The sequence below is a fragment of the Nyctibius grandis genome, chromosome 4 (genome assembly GCF_013368605.1).
Source record: "Nyctibius grandis isolate bNycGra1 chromosome 4, bNycGra1.pri, whole genome shotgun sequence".
In the NCBI taxonomy this organism is placed as follows: Eukaryota; Metazoa; Chordata; class Aves; order Nyctibiiformes; family Nyctibiidae; genus Nyctibius; species Nyctibius grandis.
Window position 1 is genome coordinate 22274315 of NC_090661.1, and position 20668 is coordinate 22294982.

General features: G+C 46.3%; 1 protein-coding gene across 12 annotated transcripts in view; it reads left to right on the forward strand.

Annotated features, from left to right (window-relative positions):
* Positions 1-16624, forward strand: part of PRR5L (proline rich 5 like) — an 84913-nt gene extending 68289 nt beyond the window's left edge. For 11 of the 12 annotated variants that reach the window (XM_068399070.1, XM_068399076.1, XM_068399079.1 and 8 more), the window contains 4 exons: positions 1278-1369; positions 4686-4826; positions 9139-9265; positions 15397-16624. In XM_068399070.1, the coding sequence (XP_068255171.1) occupies positions 1278-1369; positions 4686-4826; positions 9139-9265; positions 15397-15779 (743 nt within the window). In that variant the 3' untranslated portion in view covers positions 15780-16624. The remainder of the gene's footprint in view (positions 1-1277; positions 1370-4685; positions 4827-9138; positions 9266-15396) is intronic. The other variant, XM_068399081.1, reaches the window with a different exon arrangement.
* The last annotated feature ends 4044 nt before the right edge of the window (positions 16625-20668 follow it).

Sequence of the window (20668 nt, forward strand, 5' to 3'; positions counted from 1 at the left end):
TCTGCTCGAAAGGACACATCTGCAGGATTTGGTCCTGCTGGCTCTTTGCTCTCTGGCTGTGTCCAAAGCAACACAGCCCATGGGCAAGCAGTGAAAGCCCATGTGGAAGTCTCCAGATGGGGAAAGCACTTCAGTATACTTCAGTACTTCAGTGATAAGGCTCCTTTGAGTTGCAATTTTATGTGTGTTCCAGTTCCTCATGTAGGGCCTTTAGTCACCTTGAGGCTGAGCCTTCAAAGCTGTCTTGAGCAGCTGTCTTCCATTACTGCTTCTTGACTCTTGACTGCTTGTGAGCTCCAGCTGAGGCTCTGTGGAAGGTATCCTGGAAAATTCCTTTTGTCAGACACTTGTGTTATTAAACCTGGGTCTATATTTGCACCTGAAATTTCTGGGGAATGTATATAAAATATTGCAAACATTTGGCCTTTGGGATGGGAAAAATCTCCTAAAAAGCTTGGAGGCTTTGGGCCCAGATGCTGAGGAACACACAGCTCCCTAAGTCAAGCTTATGAGCATAATTTAAAATGTCTATTCAAACGATTATGTTCAGTAAAGCATTTTTTGTTAATAATAGGCTTTTGACCACAGTTGTATTCCTGTTATGGGAATCACGCATTGCATAACTTAGTCTGCCTTCATTTTAAATACCCACTTACATTTGCGGACGTTTGTTCGAGTTGGAGTCACGTAAGGGGTGGCCACAAGTGGATTTCATTCAGGAACCTTCCCAAGTGCCACGTTTGAGAGCAGCACAGTGTCTTTGTGGCTTGTCAGGGTTCTGACTGCTGTATCTGTGCTTGGGAGCGGAGGGATGCCAGAGGGGGCTCAGCTCTTGTAAATGGTCTCCCTGACCTAGCTGCTGCAGAACAGTTGATGTTGGCTGTGACCTGCTGGTTTTCAGATTCAGCTGCTAGCGTGCGGCTGTGCTCCCATGCTAGTTGAGCATGCTGTGAGCTGTGAGATTATACAATCCTTTGCTGTGGAGTTAAAGCCTCCGGTTGAAGAGGGGCTTCACTCTTTTGTTGGAATTGGTCTCATGTGTTGCACAGAGCTGTCTTCTTCGCAGTAAGTGACAGAGCAATTTATGGTCACAGCCTTGTGTCTCGGTCAGTTAAGGTGAAGCTTAGCTGAGTGATGTCCAGTTTTGGATGGAAACTGTGAATGTGAAGGGTGGGTTTGTATCTCTTATTTGGGGAATTAGAGAGTAGTGGGAAAATTCAACTTGATTTTAGTGTCTCTGTGGCTAAAGCTCTTGCTCCCAATCTATGTTTTTGCAGGTGAAGATCGCATTGATGTCCTGTCTGAAATCTGGGATCACTATTTTACAGAGACTCTTCCTACACTCCAGGCAATATTCTACCCAGTCCAGGTAATCTTCATTATAATTCAGTCTTCAGTCAGATGAGGAAATGTAACTGCAATGCCTGCTAATGGTATGCGGAAAGTTCTCTTCTGTTCCAGCAGCACTGTTTGGCCAGTAGCTAAACAGGTCTCAAAACCTTTAAACTAGACCTGGGAGGAAGTAGAGTTTGCCCAAGTCAGCATTAACTGTGTAAGAAGGACTGCTAAAATCTACCGGGCAAGCACAGTATCTTGGGCTGAATTTATTCCCATTTGTCTACCCTCTGTCTTAGCTAAGCTTGAACACTGAAACTATTGGACTATACCTTGTCTTGACTGAAGCTCTGGGCCATTTGTATTTATGGTTATTCCATTTTTAAGTACCTGGGACTCTGTTGGTGCAGATGACAACACTGACAACTTGTCTTCAGAGGGACAAGTCTGAAGACTAGATCAGGAGCAAATGTGTTTAACTTGCCCTAACTACTTTTGGAGGGCTGTGTCCCAGTTGTGCCTTTGCAAAATCCTCTGTTGGGTGTTTTGAAGCTTTACTAAGAGGACAAATAAATCTATGGGTAGAGGATGAATGAACAACTTTATGTAAGACCTGTTTACACTGGGTATTTTGAAAGCTGAGTATCCCAGCAGAAGTGTTGTATCGTTTTTTCATGTAGTTTTAGTCGGGGTTTCCATACAAGCAGTCTAATTACCTCCCCAGGCTATTTTGATCTTCTTTTCCATCAGAGGAAAAGAAAAATGTACCTCATGAGGAGACTGATGTTCTTGGAAATGCTAGCCTCCCCGTCTTGAATTTTGCCTCTTCCACAAGACATGCTTTCCAGAACCTTTTAAAATTATTTTTCCCTGGTATTGCTTGAAAGGCAGTAGATTTTCCTGTAATCCTATTGAATTTCCTAAAAGAGAAAGGACTTCCGTAAAGACAGACACTAACCTTTCTGCTGTGTTTATTTTTATTCTTTCCTTGCTGCAGATGCTTAAAGGTAGGTGTCTGGTGGATAAAACTGCGCAATTACAATACCCTCCCGTTCTCTCCTTTTGTAACTAGTTCTCAATCAGGGAGTGTCCTAATCTATTTAAGCAGGGGTTTGTCTGCATTGCAGCTAGCTGTGCACTGTGGAAAAACTGAGCTAACTGTGTGTCCTACCCACTGATGCTAATAATTCTGCCACTTCTCAGAAAAATTTACTCCCCTGCTATTAAGGGTCTCTAATGAGAAACTGAACAAAAGTACTGCACAGTGGGTGCAGCTTTTGGAAGTAACTTGGTGGTAGTGGTGAAAGCATGACTATGGGATGTTGAGATTCTTTGAAAGCATAACTTTCTTACTGTATTTATCTTGTCACAATATCTGAGTCACTCAAAAATATTTCATAAGCTGTGAAGCTAGGGAAGTATTGCCATTTTATGGATGAGGAACGGAAAGGTAACAGACAACGTATTTAAGGTTTTGTAGCACCTAAGTCCTGCAAAAATGTATGGATTTAAACCGCCTATATCCATCCAAGAATTTGACTCTGAGTAAGCTGCCCTAGGCTACAAGAGTTGCTAGTGCAACAAGAAATAAGAAATTGCTCTTATCCCAGGCCAGACTGGGCTCTTCCTACAAATAGGGAACTGTGTATACCTATTTATATGTGTGTCACCACATGTGACATGAGCTTATCTGGCAAATCTCTTTCACCAAGTCGCAGGTCTTCATGCGCTACTCTGGTAGATGGGAAAGTAAATTTGTTATTGGTTCTTCATCCTTTGCTGCAAATGTCAACATGATTATTTAGTTGTGCTCTTCTGTGATCCCAGCAACTGCCCATTCAGAATGAAAGTAAGTCAGCCAAATGTGTGAGTGTATTTTACCAAAGTTAGTAACTAGAAGTAACTTCCTATCTCAGCCAGGTTAAAACACGAGGCTCATAGCTGTTGCAGAAATATGACCTTTAAGCAGCCAAGTTGTTTAAATTGCTGTACAGAGGGAAACTATGTAAACAGGTCACTGGCTTTTTGTTGCAGCTGTTGATGTAACTTCTTGGTGTGGAAAAAGAATAGCAAATCTTGTTTTGTTTGGCACAGCAAGATGTTTGCATTTTGAAATGGGGTATGAAGTTAATGGGACTAAACTGCATGATATAAATAAAAAGTGTGCAGCTGCTGAAATATAGTTCAGAGATATGTACCGGTCTTTTCTACACCTCCATGTTTCTAAACACCCAGTTATGGTTTAAAACAGCAAAAAGTGCTTTTATTATGGCCAAGCTGCCCTCCAGACTATTGGCTTTAATTTGTATTTACATATTGATGATGTTGTTAATTATGACATTATACCCATTATGAATTAATGATTAACTGCTCTTAATTCCTTCCAGCTAAATATTTGCCATGTTGAGTGTGTTATGGAGATCATAAAATGGTTCCCAAACAGACTGTGGGGCAGAGATTAACGTGCTGGGAAGAATAAGGGAAACTCTTCAGACTGTAAAGCGCTGGGCAGGGCTGGGAGGAAAATTGCTGCTGTTAAGCTGCTGTTAAGCTGCTATTAAGCAGTGGGGCAAGAGAAAGTTGTGTGGACATCAAGCATACCAGAGGGAAAGGTGGTAACACCAGAATACCAAATGGAGTCCAACTGTGTTTAAATATGCTTACAAATATTACATCTTCATCTGTTAAGCCTGCACACGTGTTGTTGATGTAAAAAAGTAACTGGGAGGACACAGAGCGCCTTGAAGTGGAAATCAACACTGTTGCTTTTTTAAATGATGTTTAGTACAAGCAGTCTTGCCAGCTTTGCTCTAGCCTAAATCCTAAAATCTGTAATGGACTAAATTGTAGATTTTTGTCATATCAGCAAGCTCTAAAGTGCAGATGTTGAGCAAAAAGAGGATCCAACACAGACCGGGGGTTGGCTTAGTTAAGGAATACTCTGTACCAGCCTCTTTACCTACAAAACCTTCTCTGGTTTCTCAGCTCTGAGTGGCAAAAGCATGAGCCACATCCATCCTGAGCTTTGGATGTTTGTGACCAAATTGGATGGCAGTTGGGTTTCATGAATACGTAGTCTTTTGGTGAAATACAGGCCCATATCTGGCTTCACTCCAAACCTAGTGGTGCCTCAGATGAGGTGTTACTCATTTCAGAATTTGTGTGGGACAGAGACTAAGAGGGAAGCAACCAAAGAGTACTATGAATCCTCAGCCTGAGCAGCTGGGGGGTGCTTTGCCACAGCAGCAATGGCCTGGATAGACATTTTCTGTCTGTGTGCATACATGTGTTGGTGTGATGCTCACACGTCCCTTTACCAACTTTTGTATTTTGACTTCTGTGTTTTTTAGGGTCAGGAGTTGACTATCCGTCAGATTGCTCTTCTTGGCTTCAGAGACTTGGTCTTGCTAAAAGTAAAGTTGGAAGAAATTCTTCCTCTGGTTCAGACAAAGCTCCCAGCTTCCATTGTCCAGATGCTGTTAGTTCTGCAGGTAGGTAACCTCTGCTCTTCTTGGTCTTCTTGTACACCAATGCACGCAGCATGGGGAATAAACAGGAGGAGTTAGAAATCCATGTTCGGTCGGGGGGTTATGATCTAGTGGCAATTACAGAGACTTGGTGGGACACCTCGCATGACTGGAATGTGGTCATGGATGGCTATGTCCTGTTCAGGAAAGACAGGCCACTAAGGAGAGGTGGTGGAGTTGCTCTTTATGTGAGTGAGCAGCTAGAATGTATTGAGTTCTGTCCAGGGGCGGATCAGGAGCGAGTTGAGAGTTTGTGGGTGCAAATTAAGGGGCAGGCTGGCAGGGGTGATACTGTTGTGGGTGTCTATTACAGGCCACCTGATCAGGATGAGGAGGGTGATGAGGCCTTCTACAGGCAGCTGAGAGCAGTCTCGCAATTACAGGGCCTGGTTGTCATAGGGGATTTCAACTACCCTGATATTTGCTGGGAGGCCCACTCAGCCAGCCATCCTCAGTCCAGGAGGTTCCTCCAGTGCATTGATGATAACTTTCTGATGCAAATGGTGGATGAGCCAACTAGGAGAGGAGCGCTGCTGGATCTTATCCTCACTAACAAGGAGGGTCTGGTTGAAGAGGTGAAGGTTGAGGGCAGCCTTGGTTGTAGTGACCATGAGATGGTAGAGTTCAGGATCTCATGTGGCAGGAACAGAATAGCCAGCAGAATCACAACCCTGGACTTCAGGAGGGCCAACTTTGGCCTTTTCAAGCAATTGCTAGGGGAAATCCCATGGGACAGGGTACTAGAAGGTAAGGGGGCCCAAGACAGTTGGTTAGCATTCAAGGACTGCTTCTTCCGAGCTCAAGATCAGAGCATCCCAGCAGGTAGGAAGTCAAGGGTACAAGGAAGGGGACCAGGAGACCTGCATGGTTAAACAGGGAACTGCTGGGCAAACTCAAGTGGAAGAAGAGAGTGTACAGATCATGGAAGGAGGGGCTGGCCACTTGGGAGGAATATAAGTCTGTTGTCAGAGGATGTAGGGAGGCAACTAGGAAAGCTAAGGCCTCCTTGGAATTAAACCTTGCAAGAGAGGTCAAGGATAACGGAAAGGGCTTCTTCAAATACATTGCAGGTAAAGCCAACACTAGAGGCAATGTAGGCCCACTGATGAATGAGGTGGGGGTCCTGGAGACAGAGGATAAAAAGAAGGCGGAGTTACTGAATGCCTTCTTTGCCTCTGTCTATACTGCTGGAGGCTGTCCTGAGGAGCCCCGGACCCCTGAGGCCCCAGAAGAAGTCAGGATAGAGGAGGAATCTGTCTTGGTAGATGAGGGCTGGGTCAGGGACCAATTAAGCAATCTGGATGTCCATAAATCCATGGGCCCTGATGGGATGCACCCGCGGGTACTGAGGGAGCTGGCGGAAGTCATTGCTAGGCCACTCTCCATCATCTTTGCTAAGTCGTGGGCAATGGGAGAGGTGCCTGAGGACTGGAGGAAAGCGAATGTCACTCCAGTCTTCAAAAAGGGCAAGAAGGAGGACCCGGGTAACTATAGACCGGTCAGCCTCACCTCCATCCCCGGAAAGGTGATGGAACAACTTGTCCTTGGTGCTGTCTCTAGGCACATCAAGGATAGGGGGATCATTAGGGGCAGTCAACATGGCTTCACCAAGGGGAAGTCATGCTTAACCAACCTCATAGCCTTTTATGAGGACATAACCCGGTGGATAGATGATGGTAAAGCTGTGGATGTGGTCTATCTCGATTTCAGTAAAGCGTTTGACACGGTCTCCCACAGCATCCTCGCAGCTAAACTGAGGAAGTGTGGTCTGGATGATCGGGTAGTGAGGTGGATTGTGAACTGGCTGAAGGAAAGAAGCCAGAGTGTGGTGGTCAGTGGGACAGAGTCCAGTTGGAGGCCTGTGTCTAGCGGAGTCCCGCAAGGGTCGGTACTGGGACCAGTTCTATTCAATATATTCATTAATGACTTGGATGAGGGAATAGAGTGCACTGTCAGCAAGTTCGCTGATGACACAAAACTGGGAGGAGTGGCTGACACAACGGAAGGCTGTGCAGCCATTCAGAGGGACCTAGACAGGCTGGAGAGTTGGGCGGGGAGAAATTTAATGAAATATAACAAGGGCAAGTGTAGAGTCCTGCATCTGGGCAAGAACAACCCCATGTACCAGTACAAGTTTGGGGCAGACCTGTTGGAGACCAGCATAGAGGAAAGGGACCTGGGGGTCCTAGTGGACAGCAGGATGACCATGAGCCAGCAGTGTGCCCTTGTGGCCAAGAAGGCCAATGGCATCCTGGGGTGTATTAGAAGGGGTGTGGTTAGCAGGTCAAGAGAGGTTCTCCTCCCCCTCTACTCTGCCCTGGTGAGGCCGCATCTGGAGTATTGTGTCCAGTTCTGGGCCCCTCAGTTCAAGAAGGACAGGGAACTGCTAGAGAGAGTCCAGCGCAGAGCCACGAAGATGATTGAGTGGAACATCTCCCTTATGAGGAGAGGCTGAGGGAGCTGGGTCTCTTTAGCTTGGAGAAGAGGAGACTGAGGGGTGACCTCATTAATGTTTATAAATATGTAAAGGGCAAGTGTCATGAGGATGGAGCCAGGCTCTTCTCAGTGACATCCCTTGACAGGACAAGGGGCAATGGGTGCAAGCTGGAACACAGGAGGTTCCACTTAAATATGAGGAAAAACTTCTTTACGGTGAGGGTGACCAAACACTGGAACAGGCTGCCCAGAGAGGTTGTGGAGTCTCCTTCTCTGGAGACATTCAAAACCCGCCTGGACGCGTTCCTGTGTGATATGGTCTAGGCAATCCTGCCCCGGCAGGGGGATTGGGCTAGATGATCTTTCGAGGTCCCTTCCAATCACTAACATTCTGTGATTCTGTGATTCTGTGTCTGACTCCACTTGGATGTCTCGACCTCACTGAACTAATACAAGCCCTGGAAAGGAGAGTGGGGAGGGTAGAGGGTGTGATGAAGAGGAAGTGATGTGTGCTTATTTGGGAGCGGTAAATGTGGAAATGAGAGCTGAAATTGAATGTCCTGAGCTTTCCTTGGAACAGGTAAGAATGTTTCTGTGAAAGGGACGGGTTCTGGTCTTTGGTCTTTGTATTTTTCTTGGTACCTATCCTCCTCAGCTAGGAACAGTCTCAGGGCTCTTTTTTTTTCACATAAATTTTCATTTCTCAGCTTCTTTGAATGCCTCTTTGTGCCCTAGCTCTCCTGGTCTCTCAGCTTTGCAATAACAGGGCGAGTCTCCATCACAGTGGATTGTGGAATTTGAATGAGCTGTGGCTGCTGGCTGCCCGACGCCAGCCCCTTGACTGGCTGGGATTCTGAGCAGTGCCACAAGAGGAGGAACACCTTCTGGCATCAGGCAAAGTGCTATACATCTTCCAAAGGCCTCTCTCAAGAGACCCAGACCTTCTGTGAGGACTATCCTCTTTATCCAGACCTCAAGAGAATATTTTCCAAGCATGCCAAATACAGCCAACTATTCCAGCTGGTTTATCTTTTTATATTGCCCAGCCTGACAGTCCTGCAAAATACCATATTACAGGTGTCTGTTTGGGTTCCTCTCACTTTTATTTTTTCTCCAATATACCTTGTAGTGAGTGGTGGGGAATGAAACAATCAAAATTGCAAAGTGGCTAAGGTGGTATTTCTGTATGAGTTCTCACTGTTCTGATGATCCCAGTGACCCAGACTGTAATAGCAGGAGAAAGTGCTAGCTCAATTTCCCTGAAATGTTTTAATAAAAGAATCTTGAGGGCAAAGAGGGTCTCAAAGTAACACATTTAAGAAAGAAAAGCTTACTGAGGCTTTGCAGGAAGTTAAGTCTGTGAACGGTTTCTGAAATTACTGTTAAATTGGTTACTGTTATCTACCATCTTCGCAGCTGTTAAGCTGAACTACGTAGGGTGCTTTTCCTTCAGTCCTGCCTAGGAGAAGAGCAGTGCTTTGCCCAAGGCATGTTAAGGCTTTTCTACAAAGAGACATTTCCTAGTAGAACTGCCCTGGTATAATTATATTGCTGCAGTTATGCTGTGCAAATCCTCAGTGTGAGTGTACCTTGTACTTTCCTATCCTTTGGTCAGAAAAAAGACAGCTAGCTGCTTGATGTCCATAGCTATGGCTATGACATGAACAAGGAGGTTGACCTGAATGGCACCCAAACCTCCATTTGGGCTTATCAGCTGTGCTCCTCCAAATGGTCTACTGATATGGTTGGGATATTCCAGTGGACAGACCCCAGGCTTTACTCAAAAACCTTACTCAAAACTGTGTAAGGGTAATGTTGACTTTTTATGTTGGAATTTCAGAGTGTCCATGAGCCTGCTGGCCCCAGTGAGGGCTACCTACAGCTAGAAGAACTGGTCAAGCAGGTGGTATCGCCATACTTGGGTTTGTGTGAGGATCGCAGTTTCTCCGGAAGCACCTGCTTGCTTGGTAAGACATGCACATCATATAGAAGCTGTTGTTGGGGTACTCAGGTTGGTTACTATGAGGCAGTGGACGTTTGTGCTAGAAAAGGAGACAGTGCATGACTCCATGAGAGACACAAAACAAAAGCTAAAACACAGAATCACAGAATCAATCAGGTTGGAAGAGACCTCAGGGATCATCGAGTCCAACCATTGCCCTGACACCACCATGTCAACTAGACCATGGCACTAAGTGCCATGTCCAGTCTTTTCTTAAACGCATCCAGAGATGCTGACTCCACCACCTCCCTGGGCAGCCTGTTCCAATGTCTAATGACCCTTTCTGAGAAGAAATTCTTCCTAATGTCCAACCTGAACCTCCCCTGGCGAAGCTTGAGGCTGTGTCCTCTTGTCCTATCGCTAGTTGCCTGGGAGAAGAGGCCGACTCCCACTCCACTACAACCTCCCTTCAGGTAGTTGTAGACTGCAATAAGGTCACCTCTGAGCCTCCTCTTCTCCAGGCTAAACAACCCCAGCTCCCTCAGCCGTTCCTCGTAGGTCAGACCCTCCAGACCCTTCACCAGCTTGGTCGCCCTCCTCTGGACTCTCTCCAACACCTCAACATCTTTCTTGAAGTGCGGGGCCCAGAACTGGACACAGTATTCAAGGTGCGGCCTCACCAGTGCTGAGTACAGAGGGACGATCACTTCCCTAGACGGGCTGGCTACACTATTCCTAATAGAGGCCAGGATGCCTTTGGCCTTCTTGGCCACCTGGGCACACTGCTGGCTCATGTTTAGCCGGCTGTCGATCAGCACCCCCAGGTCTCTTTCCACCAGGCTGCTTTCTAACCACTCTTCCCCCAGCCTGTAGCGCTGCATGGGGTTGTTGTGGCTGAAGTGTAAGACCCGGCACTTGGTCTTGTTGAACCTCATGCCATTGATCTCGGCCCATCTATCTAACCTGTCCAGATCCCTCTGTAGGGCCTTCCTACCCTCCAGCAGATCGACACTCCCACCCAGCTTGGTGTCATCTGCAAATTTACTGAGGGTGCCCTCAATCCCTACGTCTAGATCATCTATAAAGATATTGAACAGCACCGGCCCCAGAACTGAGCCCTGGGGAACACCGCTAGTGACCGGCCGCCAGTTGGACTTTGCCCCATTCACCACCACTCTCTGGGCTTGGCCGTCCAGCCAGTTTTTAACCCATCGATAAGGTCCTGATTAATATGTTTCTGAATGTAGATTTTTGTGACAGGCTTTTTATTTTCCATGACTGAGTGGACTATTACTGCCCACCCCCCCCCGCCCCCCACACTCTCTCTTCTCTCTGGAGATGGGCTGGATTTTAACACTCCCTGGTCCATGCCTGACGTAGTGCTCTCACCCCAGTGACAGACTGCACCTGATCCTTTGCTGCCTGCTCTCTGTCCCTGCTTGCTAGCCTGCTTCAGCTGCCTGGATTCCCCCACTCACTGCTACGGCAACCAGCCTTCGCAAACAGCAAAACTGTTGGATGCTCATTCTGAGGGATCACGGGGTTTTTTTTGCATAGAGTCTTCTTTCCATTTGAGGACTCTGGTTAAAAAAAAAAAAGTATCTGTCTTTAAACTGTGGGTAGATGGGTCTAGGTGAGAGAACTGGCACTTCAGGAAGGGGATGCTTATAGCGGAAAACTTCTCCACACGTGATCCAGGAAATCTGCTTACACGTGTGGTCAGCCAGAAGAGTTTGGCTAGCTAAGAAATGGGCATAGTGATACTGATTTGATAGTCAAGAAGATTTAAACAGAAGAAGTGAAGAAAGCTCCAGTCTGTTTTTATAAGCTTTAGCCTTTGTTTTGATGCAAATTGTCGCAACCTGGAGACACACAAGCTGTCTTATACTTACACCTTAGCAGCACAAGGGAAGAGATGGTCTTGTGGTAGAAGTACTTCTCAGGCCTCAGATGGTCTGTGCCTGCAACAAACTAGTGGCATTACTTTGGGCAAACTATAGCTCAGGGTTTTTGTTCTTGTGGTTGTTGGGCAATTAAATATCTTTTATGCAAGTGAACATGGTTATAAAGTTCAGTACTGATTTGCAGACCTGATCCTGAGGCTAAATCTAGACCACATTCCCCCATAAAAGTTGAGCTTTGACAAATTTGATTGCTTTGCTGTTTATGGACATCTGCATGCTGCTGGGATAGTTTGAAAGGTAGCTGCCTGACCTGTACTGAAGTTTCTAGCCATCCTGGATTTCCACCAGCTGAACAAGGCATTAGTGTCATTAAAAAAAAAATTCACATGAACCGGCCTCGTAAATTTTATGTGCCTTAAATTCATTGTATTTACTTTGATTTTAGCTGTCCTTTATTTGTGTTTATTTTCAAGGTGGCCTTTTGCCCCTGCTCCACCCTGTGCTGAGGGGGAGGAAAGAAAGAACTTATGTTTGCATTACACAACATTGACAGCAGAGCAGACTTTTTCTGCAACTAATACTGGTATTTTCAAAGTGCTGCTGTGGTGGTCATTTCTTTTCCTTAGCTCCCACTTCTAATCAAAATTCTTTCTCTTCCCCTCTCCCTCTTTCTGTCATCTTCTTGCTTTCTCAGAACCAGTTTCTTCTCTAAGTGGGCAGTCTGTAGTGATGATGAAGCCCATTAGGTTCCCTGTAGTAGCTTTTTGGAAACACACAGTTGGGCTTGGGTACACTTGCATTCTGAGCAGATGCTGTGGAGGCCAAACTGCCCTCTGGTCCTGAGCCTTCAAGACAAAGTGTTGCGAAATGTGACTGAAGGTGTTTGATCACAACTGTGAATATACATAAGGCTTCAGCCTGCAGGGCTGCTCTATCTTAAACTTGATTTAAAGTGAGAGAGGAGTGCAGCAGGGACGGGTATGAAAGAGGACAGGACAGCTCACAGAGGGGATTTGTACAGGACAGTGTCCCCACCTGCTCTTCTGTCACCGCCTTTCTTGCTTTGCCCGTGTAAATTAGCCATAACCTGCACCGTAAGGATGGAGTATGCTGAAGGGATATAGTTGTCTAAGAAACAATGTTTAAATTTGGAATAGGGAAGAAGATAAAACATTCAACCTATTCCCTCCATGTACTAAACCTAACATCACTGCTGATCTGAGTCTTCTTGCAAAAAATCCCTTAAAAACTACTCCCAGTTTATGTTCTTGGCCATAATGCACCAAAATAGAGAGAAAATTTCTAGTTAAACTATGCATGACAACTCCCTTAAGAGACTGTCTTTTGTGGCCAAGAAAGTAAAGGGGGAAAAGTGAAGCAATAAATTAATGTCAGAGTTTAGCCTAATTTTTACCTGATTCTCAGCATAAAGGAATTTAATTTTGTTGCACAAAAATAATCTGTGGATATTTTTTCCTCAAAAGAGTTAGATCATCCCTCCCTTGAAGAGAATAAACATTGAGAAATTCCTCACTGTCCATCTCTCTCTTTCACTACCCAGTCAGTCATATGTAAGCCATTTCTACAGCTAACCTGCTCTTAAAAAATTTCCACTGATGGAAGCTCCTCAACTCCTCTGTGCAGTTTCTTTCAGCCCTCACCCTTGGCATTAGAAAGCATTGCTTAATGTCTTAAGAATATCTTCGGTACTGTTGTGGGGAGAAAATAAGAACAGAGACTATCAGGTCTTAACTGAATTAGCAAATTCAGAAGTCAAAAGCCAGTCCTGTTTCCTCAGTCAAGCTGAAGACTGAGTTGCCTTAGTAGATGGAGACTAAACTGCCTTTCCCCTTGTTGTGTTAGTTACACAACACTTGTCCTCCTGTAGCTGCCCAGGGAAGCCTTCCCAGTCCTAGCTCTTACAGCTACAACTTCAGGAAAAATGTTTGCTGAGGGGAGGAGAACAAAGAATTCTTCTAACTTCTTCCATTGAGTGCCACCAGCTCTGTCACATGTGCTTCCAACACACGTTTCACTGGAGTCCTACTCATTTTGCTGTGACAGCAGGATACTGGACCATTCTTGAGCTGCTGTGAAGCTGGATAATTCCTGTGGCTACATCAGATAAAATTTGAGCACTCTGTCCTTTAACCTCTTTAGTTTATTTCACACCACCACCACCTTCCTCCTACCTCCTGTGTCCCAACTTCTGTGAAATTTTATGGTCAGGGATTGACACAGATGAAGGTCTAGGTTATCAGTCAAAGGCAATCAGATAGATACATAAATGACTGGGTTTCCAAGTCCACCTGTGAAGTGCTAGCATTGTCCTGGTTGGTGGATAAGACTGCCATTAAGAGGAGTTGGAGGGGAGTTTCAGTAATTTTCAGAACTGGCCTTTTCTCTCACTTGGTTAACTCTTCTGCTGTTTACTACAGTGTTTCACATTCAGCTTTGTCTGAAGCACAGTGTCTGTTTGAGCAGCACTTATCATCTCAAAAGATTGTGGTGGCAAGAAGAGTATGGTGAAATGCTGCTATTTCTGGGACAGAAAGTAACAGAAAAGAGGAGAGGAGAAGAGTTAAAGTTTAGTTTCTCCAAACTAAAGCATTCATCGGGGATAAACTGCTATTGATTGCTTGCCTACTTAAAAAAAATGCTGTGAGAATGCTGACTAAATGTGGGTCTACTTTTAGCATAAATATGATCATGCTGGTAACCAGCTGCATGGTTTAGGTGAACAGTGGCCGTGCTGCGGCAGCACGAGCCCCAGCGCATGCTGCCTGCATGTCCGTCCAGATTCCTGGGTGGGTTTGCAACCTCTGCTCAATTCTGGGCTCAGCTCATTGCAGGGTGTTCGAGTTACAGTGGTTACTTCAGTACAATTAAACTCAGGACCTTTGCTTTATTTTTGCACGCAAGAGGTGGTGCAATGCTCCTGTTTCCATGATGGTATAGGTCTGAGGGGAAGAGTATGGTCTTCTGAATTACTGTTGGTGTTTCCTTCGATACCAGCAGCTTTTTACAATCTCCCCACCCAGGTCCTGATGATGTTCAAAAGCCGAATGATGTCAGACTTTGAAACATTGGCATGTGCATCAGCTCTGTGCAGTCTGCTAGTCAGTGAGTGTGTTTATGTACACACCCATGCAAATATGTACACAAGTACATACATCGTGTGTAAGCCTGTGAAATGATGAATACAGACTGGCTGGATTGCAAACTACCCCGGTAGTTGATGTAACTAATGATACTAGTTGACCATTTTACCACAGCAGCCAAGGACATGACAGAAAAGGATCTCAGGATCTGTTTGACAGTTCATGTGAAGTCAGGGTTGCCAGGCTGGGAAGGAATAGTTTTATTTTATTGCTTCCTATATTATGCTTGCTCTTGGTGGACTTTAATCTTTCAGGTGTCAGGCTTGGCTCTTTCAGCAGCACTAAAAGTTTACACACGAAACTGGCACTTTTTTCTCATGGGAATATTTTTATTTATCTATTAAGTTAACATCAGGGCATGGCCATGATTTTTCTTTTTCCTGTGTATCCTGGGTTTTGGGAAGGTCTGCAAGCTGTCCCTGCTTAAATGAAGCATGTTTTAATGTTGTGGGCTGTTGCTGTACACTGTTAAGTGTTTTCAGTGTCTAGGCCCAAAACCAGACATGTTTTAAAGTGGATGAAATGTTCTTTTCTTGCATAATCTTTAAAAAATACAGTGGGATGATGCTAGCAGAACTGCCTTTCCCTAGGCAGCTGGAGAGGCAGCACATCAGGAATTTCATGTTGACACCAGCTAATGGCATCTCCTGAGAGAAATTTTCCAGAAAAAGGTGTGGCAACTCAGGTCCCCACTGAATGTTTCTTTGGGGACTTGTGCCACTTTAGTGTCACTGATTTTAGTGAACATGCACGTGAGAGCTCCTACTCGGTTGTCACCCCCCTGGGTAAGAAAGGAGACCATCACGATGCTGAAGAAAGTCTCTCTGCTGCACTTGTTACTTTTTGGCTTGCTTTTCTCATAGGGAGAAGCACCCTTGCCTTACAGCAGGATGGGAGAGGGGAGGTAGATCTCCTTTCCAAACCCCTGTCAGTATGAACTAATGAGCACCTGACTGTTCCCTGGTGGTAACGAGATGGGACGCTCTGTGCTGCACACTGAGTCTGCTCTGTTCCCTGACGCCAGCCTAGCGGTTCAGGCGATGCTCTGTCTGTGCCCTATTGACCGTTCCTACTTCCTTTTTCTCTTCCAGAGAGACGGTACTCCAGATCCCGTCCTAAGACTGGTGTACTGACTTATTCCTCTCACGTGGTGACGAGCCGGCAGCCCAGCGAGATGGCCCTGACCCCACTGACAGAGCAGGAGGGTGAGGCTTACCTGGAGAAATGTGGTAGCATCCGTCGCCACACTGTTGCCAATGCACACTCAGATATTCAGCTCCTGGCAATGGCCTCCATGATGCACACAGGAATGGTGATTGAGGAGTCAGACAGTACCGACAAATGCCTCCTCCTGCAGCCCAGTTTTAGCCACAGGCAGTGCTCCAGTGAGCCCACTATTGCGGATGGGCCAGAGGAAGTCACGGCAGCAGGGAGACAGGACCCTGCAGAGCTGAACTGCACATCGGTCAGCTAGAAGAAGTCTTGCTGAGAGGAGAACTGTATGCACTAAGCTGGACAAAGTGTCGTGTCATCCCTACTGGGGAAAAAAAGAGAAAAATTAGAATTCTGCTCATGTCATTGAAATGACCTTGAGGGATATTATGTCTCTTAGGGAATGCTCTCTAGATTTGTTTTTTTTGTCTGACTGGGATCATTGTTGATGGAGATACCAGGCTGCTCCCAAATGAGCACTGAGGGCTGCAAAGATTTTCCTGTTGAACGGCGTAGCCTACCTTCTGAAAGCTCTCTTCTTCTACTAGTCCAAACCATTTGGCCTCAGGTTTCCTTCTGTTTCTTTGGAACGATACAAATTAGCCTATTTCTGCTTTTCTCCATCGTGATTCCAGACCAGGAGCTGACAAGCAGGATTTCAGCCTTGGGCTGCTCTGGTACTTTTAGCACTTGCAGATCTTGTGAGACTAAAGATAACCAGTGGGCTGTAGAAAAAAGTCCTATCTCGGTGATGTATTCATGAAGTGCTCCTGACCTCCAGTGGTATCTGACTCAGCTCAGTGTTTCTTTTAAGATAAAGTGAGGGCTCTTTGCAATCTTTGTTTTTGTTTTTATTTTGAAGATTAGGAGTGGGTCCTGTTTGCAGGTGTCTGTGTCAGGCACTGCAGTCCACAGTGTCTGCTTCGTAGCATCACTTGGTACTCAAATGCTGCTTCTATGTGAACAGAACCAATCTGTTCGAGTAGTCCCCTGGGACACTCTGATGTCTTGCTAAGCAGATTTGCAAGTGTAATTACAGGCTTAGAGGCGAACTGAAATGCTGCCTTAAATGTCAAATCCCATTAAAAATATGGATATAATACCACTGCCACTTGAATCTAGGTCTTGTGGTACTGACTGTAAATAAATCTGTCTTGACAAGGAAACAGAAGGTTAGGATGAGCCTTCAGGATGTTTTCTTGCATGCTGTGACATTAACTGCAGACTTTGCCCTGCGTCTGTTGGGCTTTAAGCATCTTCTGCTCCACTGGCTGCACCGAAAGTACAGCTCTGACCTGTCACGGTTTGGCCTTATTAGCATGTGCAGCAAAAAGAAAGCATATTATTATTTGGTTACAAAGCATCAGAAATGTCAGCGATGAGCACAAGTCACACTGCCTTTGTAAATGAGCATGTTGCTTTGTCTTTTGTGGTTTGCAAATGTTGAAAGAGATACTTGAAAGGGCCTGCTTTTTCTTGCAGCCACCTAAGGCACCCTGGCTATTGTCCTTTGTGGAAATGCTGAGTGTTTTGATCACCAGCTGTGCTTACATGTTGAAGAACAGATTTAGTTGTGCTGGCTGCCTTCTCCTTGGAGCAAGCACAGTCCAGCGGAGGCCAGGAAGATGTGGCTTTAACCAGTCTTCCCTTCAGATGGATTCTAGGATAAATTGCCCTCCTATTCATAAACTGGACTGACCAGGCCAACTTATTTGTTGTCATCTGCCCCAGGGTGGCCATGGATTGTGGTGGAGCTTCAGAATCTCTGTGGTGACAGCCAAACCTAGTAGACCATGCTGGTCTCACCTTGGCACGGTCCCTCTAGCGTGGGACAGATGATGGCATCCTGCTCAAAAGGAATTTCTTTGGCCCCTTGCAGTGATTTAAAGCCTTCTCTTAGTCACAGTGAGGTGTGGGGGGAAGTGATCACCCTGCAGCATTTCAGTTCACTCTTCTGAATGCTTTTCTTCTTTCTATTTCTCCTCTAACCCATTTGCCTTCTGTAAATACCCAAACCATTTCGATTAGTGAGCAGCGCCCTCTTTTATGGTGAAAATTAGAATGACTTATTTATTTCCTGACATGTTCTTGGATCATCTCTAGGGCTAATAGGAATCCAGTCCTGGTTTTAACTTGAATTTCTTTTGTTTTACATGTATGTATAATTTGAATTATTTTGATTTTGTGTCTGTTACTTTGCAAAAATTTGCACCAAGCCACTCTGAATCGTGCACTTCCCCAGTTGTCTTGGTTTTTAGGGAGAATTAAAGCTGGTGGCTTTACTTTGTAAACTGAAGTAAACAAAACTTGTTCTGTAAACCACACTGAGGGTCTAGTCATGAGCACCACTTTTACAGCCATGTGAGACGCACAAGCCTCTGCAAGCCCACACCTTTTACAGGCAGTCTGGGTGAACCTGAAGTGATTAGAAAGCTGTGCCCTGTCGCTGCCGTGACAGCAGTGCGAGGCTGGCACTGAAGGGCTGTGGGGGCAGACCTGGGGGGCAGCGCTGAGCAGAAGCTTTCTGCTGAGGATGCTCTCAGCCTGCAGAAGCTCAGTCCCGTGGAAGCGGAGAGCAAAGACTCTGTCCCTGGGCCAGAGCCATGGCATGAGAAACACTTGCATTTTGGATACTGGGTTCTGGTCTGGGGTTATGCTTCTTTGCTGCTCACCTTGTCACACAGCCGTGACAGGGGCACAGGGCAGACCTTTTTTTACCCCTATGGTCATCCACTTGAGAAAACCTCCTGGAAGAGCTGTCAGAATGGGAAGATGGGATTTCTCTCACCACCTCCCAAAGTCTGTCTGTTACCTTCTAACTGGATAATTACCTAGTCACTTCCCATCACACTGAATCTGTCTCCTCTTTTTACCCTGTCTCCTCTTCTTAAGGTAAGTGATTTATTCTCCATGTCCGTACAATTCTGTCACCGACTTACTGAGGGGGCCTCAGAAGAAAGCTATTCTTAATGCTACTGGCCTTTTTCCTGACATCCCCCATAGGCAAGCAGCATGGTTTTATTGCCAGCAAGCAGAGCTTCTTCAGTCCCCAGCTGGGTGGACAGCAACCTGGTTAATTTTTTGTTTTTTCTATCTGAAGAAACACAGTATATCTTGATGCTGGCAGTGGTGGCCGCAGGGGGAGTGCTGCAGGGTTTGGATTGATGCTGAGGTAGAGTATTGCTCTTTCTTTTTAGGTCTGAATGGCAATGCATTCCCTTGAAAGGAACGGTCTTTTGATGCTTCCAGCTCTGAGTCGACAAACTAAAAACACTTGGCTTTTACAGGCAGCCTGTGTGTCCCAGAAAGCAGAAACTGAGTGTCTAGTGAGGGACAAATTGTGGTGTTTATGGTGTACTTACTTATATTAACTTCTTAATTCTGCTGTAGACCCAGAGTAGCCAGTTTCCCTAACTGGATTCCGTGTTCCTTCCTGACCATGCCAGCAGCAGGGCTCGTGGGCCAGACACACACACCTCATATTGTGTGAGGGGATTTCCAGCAAGAGGAAGGGGAGTTGAGCGGTGTAGAAGCCCAGCCAAAGTTGATGTCACTGACTTGCACCGAGTTGCCAGAGCCAGAATCGCAAGTTCTGTGCTAAGACCAAAAGATGCTGCCTGTGCAGAGGGCTGCAGGCAGGGCCCTGCCGTGACACTCACACTCCTCACACTCTCTATGTGTCTTATGCCTAGGAAAGGCTGAAGCAGGGTGATTTTTAAATACTGGTGCTATACAAGTGAAAGTGAGCTCCTCTCCTCATTCACAACTGAAATTTAGAGGCAGATAAAAATCTTTGCAGCTGTGGAAGTTGCAGCCAGCAAAAGTGAGTGACTGTGTTTTATCCAGTGATTTTAGTGCAGCAGGCACCTATCCGTGCCATGAGGCTGGGGTCCCTCCTCACCGAGCCAGAGCCAGACCCTTTCCACATCCCTGTGAATCTCCCAAGCAGTTTGGTCCCTGGCATGTCTTCAGTGGGCTGTGGAGGAGGCTGGGAGAGTGCATCCTGGTAGCCTGCCCTCTGTGGTAAACCACCCCCTCCTGAAAGAAATGTGTGCGTTATATCCAGCCACGAATTGGGTGTCTAAACTCCCGAAAGAGGTGGGGGGGCCAGGCTGTCTGAGCTCCCCAGCTGCTCCCTTCACCATGCAGGATGGATCTCCGCAGAGCCAGCAGCACTTCCTGTGCAGAGCAGCCTGGCAGTGGAGCTCAGGAAAGCAAGTGAGAAAGCAAGACTTACCTTTGCACGGACACCCCGTGGCTACTAAGGAGTTTCCCAGGGGGACTTGAGCCGGAAATTCAGGCCGCAGTCAGCTTATTTCTCTCTGACAAACACGCCAGCTCTGTAGGAAAGTCACTGCAAATTTTCCTCTTAATTCAAAGTGGGAAGAACGTGGCTAGTTTAGGTTGGAGGAGACCTCTGGGATCATCGAGTCCAACCATTGCCCTGACACCACCATGTCAACTAGACCATGGCACTAAGTGCCATGTCCAGTCTTTTCTTAAACACATCCAGAGATGGTGACTCCACCACCTCCCTGGGCAGCCTGTTCCAATGTCTAATGACCCTTTCGGAGAAGAAATTCTTCCTAATGTCCAACCTGAACCTCCCCTGGCGAAGCTTGAGGCTGTGTCCTCTTGTCCTATCGCTAGTTGCCTGGGAGAAGAGGCCGACTCCCACTCCACTACAACCTCCCTTCAGGTAGTTGTAGACTGCAATAAGGTCACCTCTGAGCCTCCTCTTCTCCAGGCTAAACAACCCCAGCTCCCTCAGCCGTTCCTCGTAGGTCAGACCCTCCAGACCCTTCACCAGCTTGGTCGCCCTCCTCTGGACTCTCTCCAACACCTCAACATCTTTCTTGAAGTGCGGGGCCCAGAACTGGACACAGTATTCAAGGTGCGGCCTCACCAGTGCAGCGTACAGAGGGACGATCACTTCCCTAGACCGGCTGGCTACACTATTCCTAATAGAGGCCAGGATGCCATTGGCATTCTTGGCCACTTGGACCTGAAGATACCTTGAGTACCCCTGTTAGTTATATCCAATGATTATTCCCACCTGGGAGTGCTGTATAATTGTTGTGCCAGTTTATGTCTCCCCTTTGTGTAAGTTCGTCCCTTCCAGGGGGCAAATCCTGCCCCAAGAACTTTTCC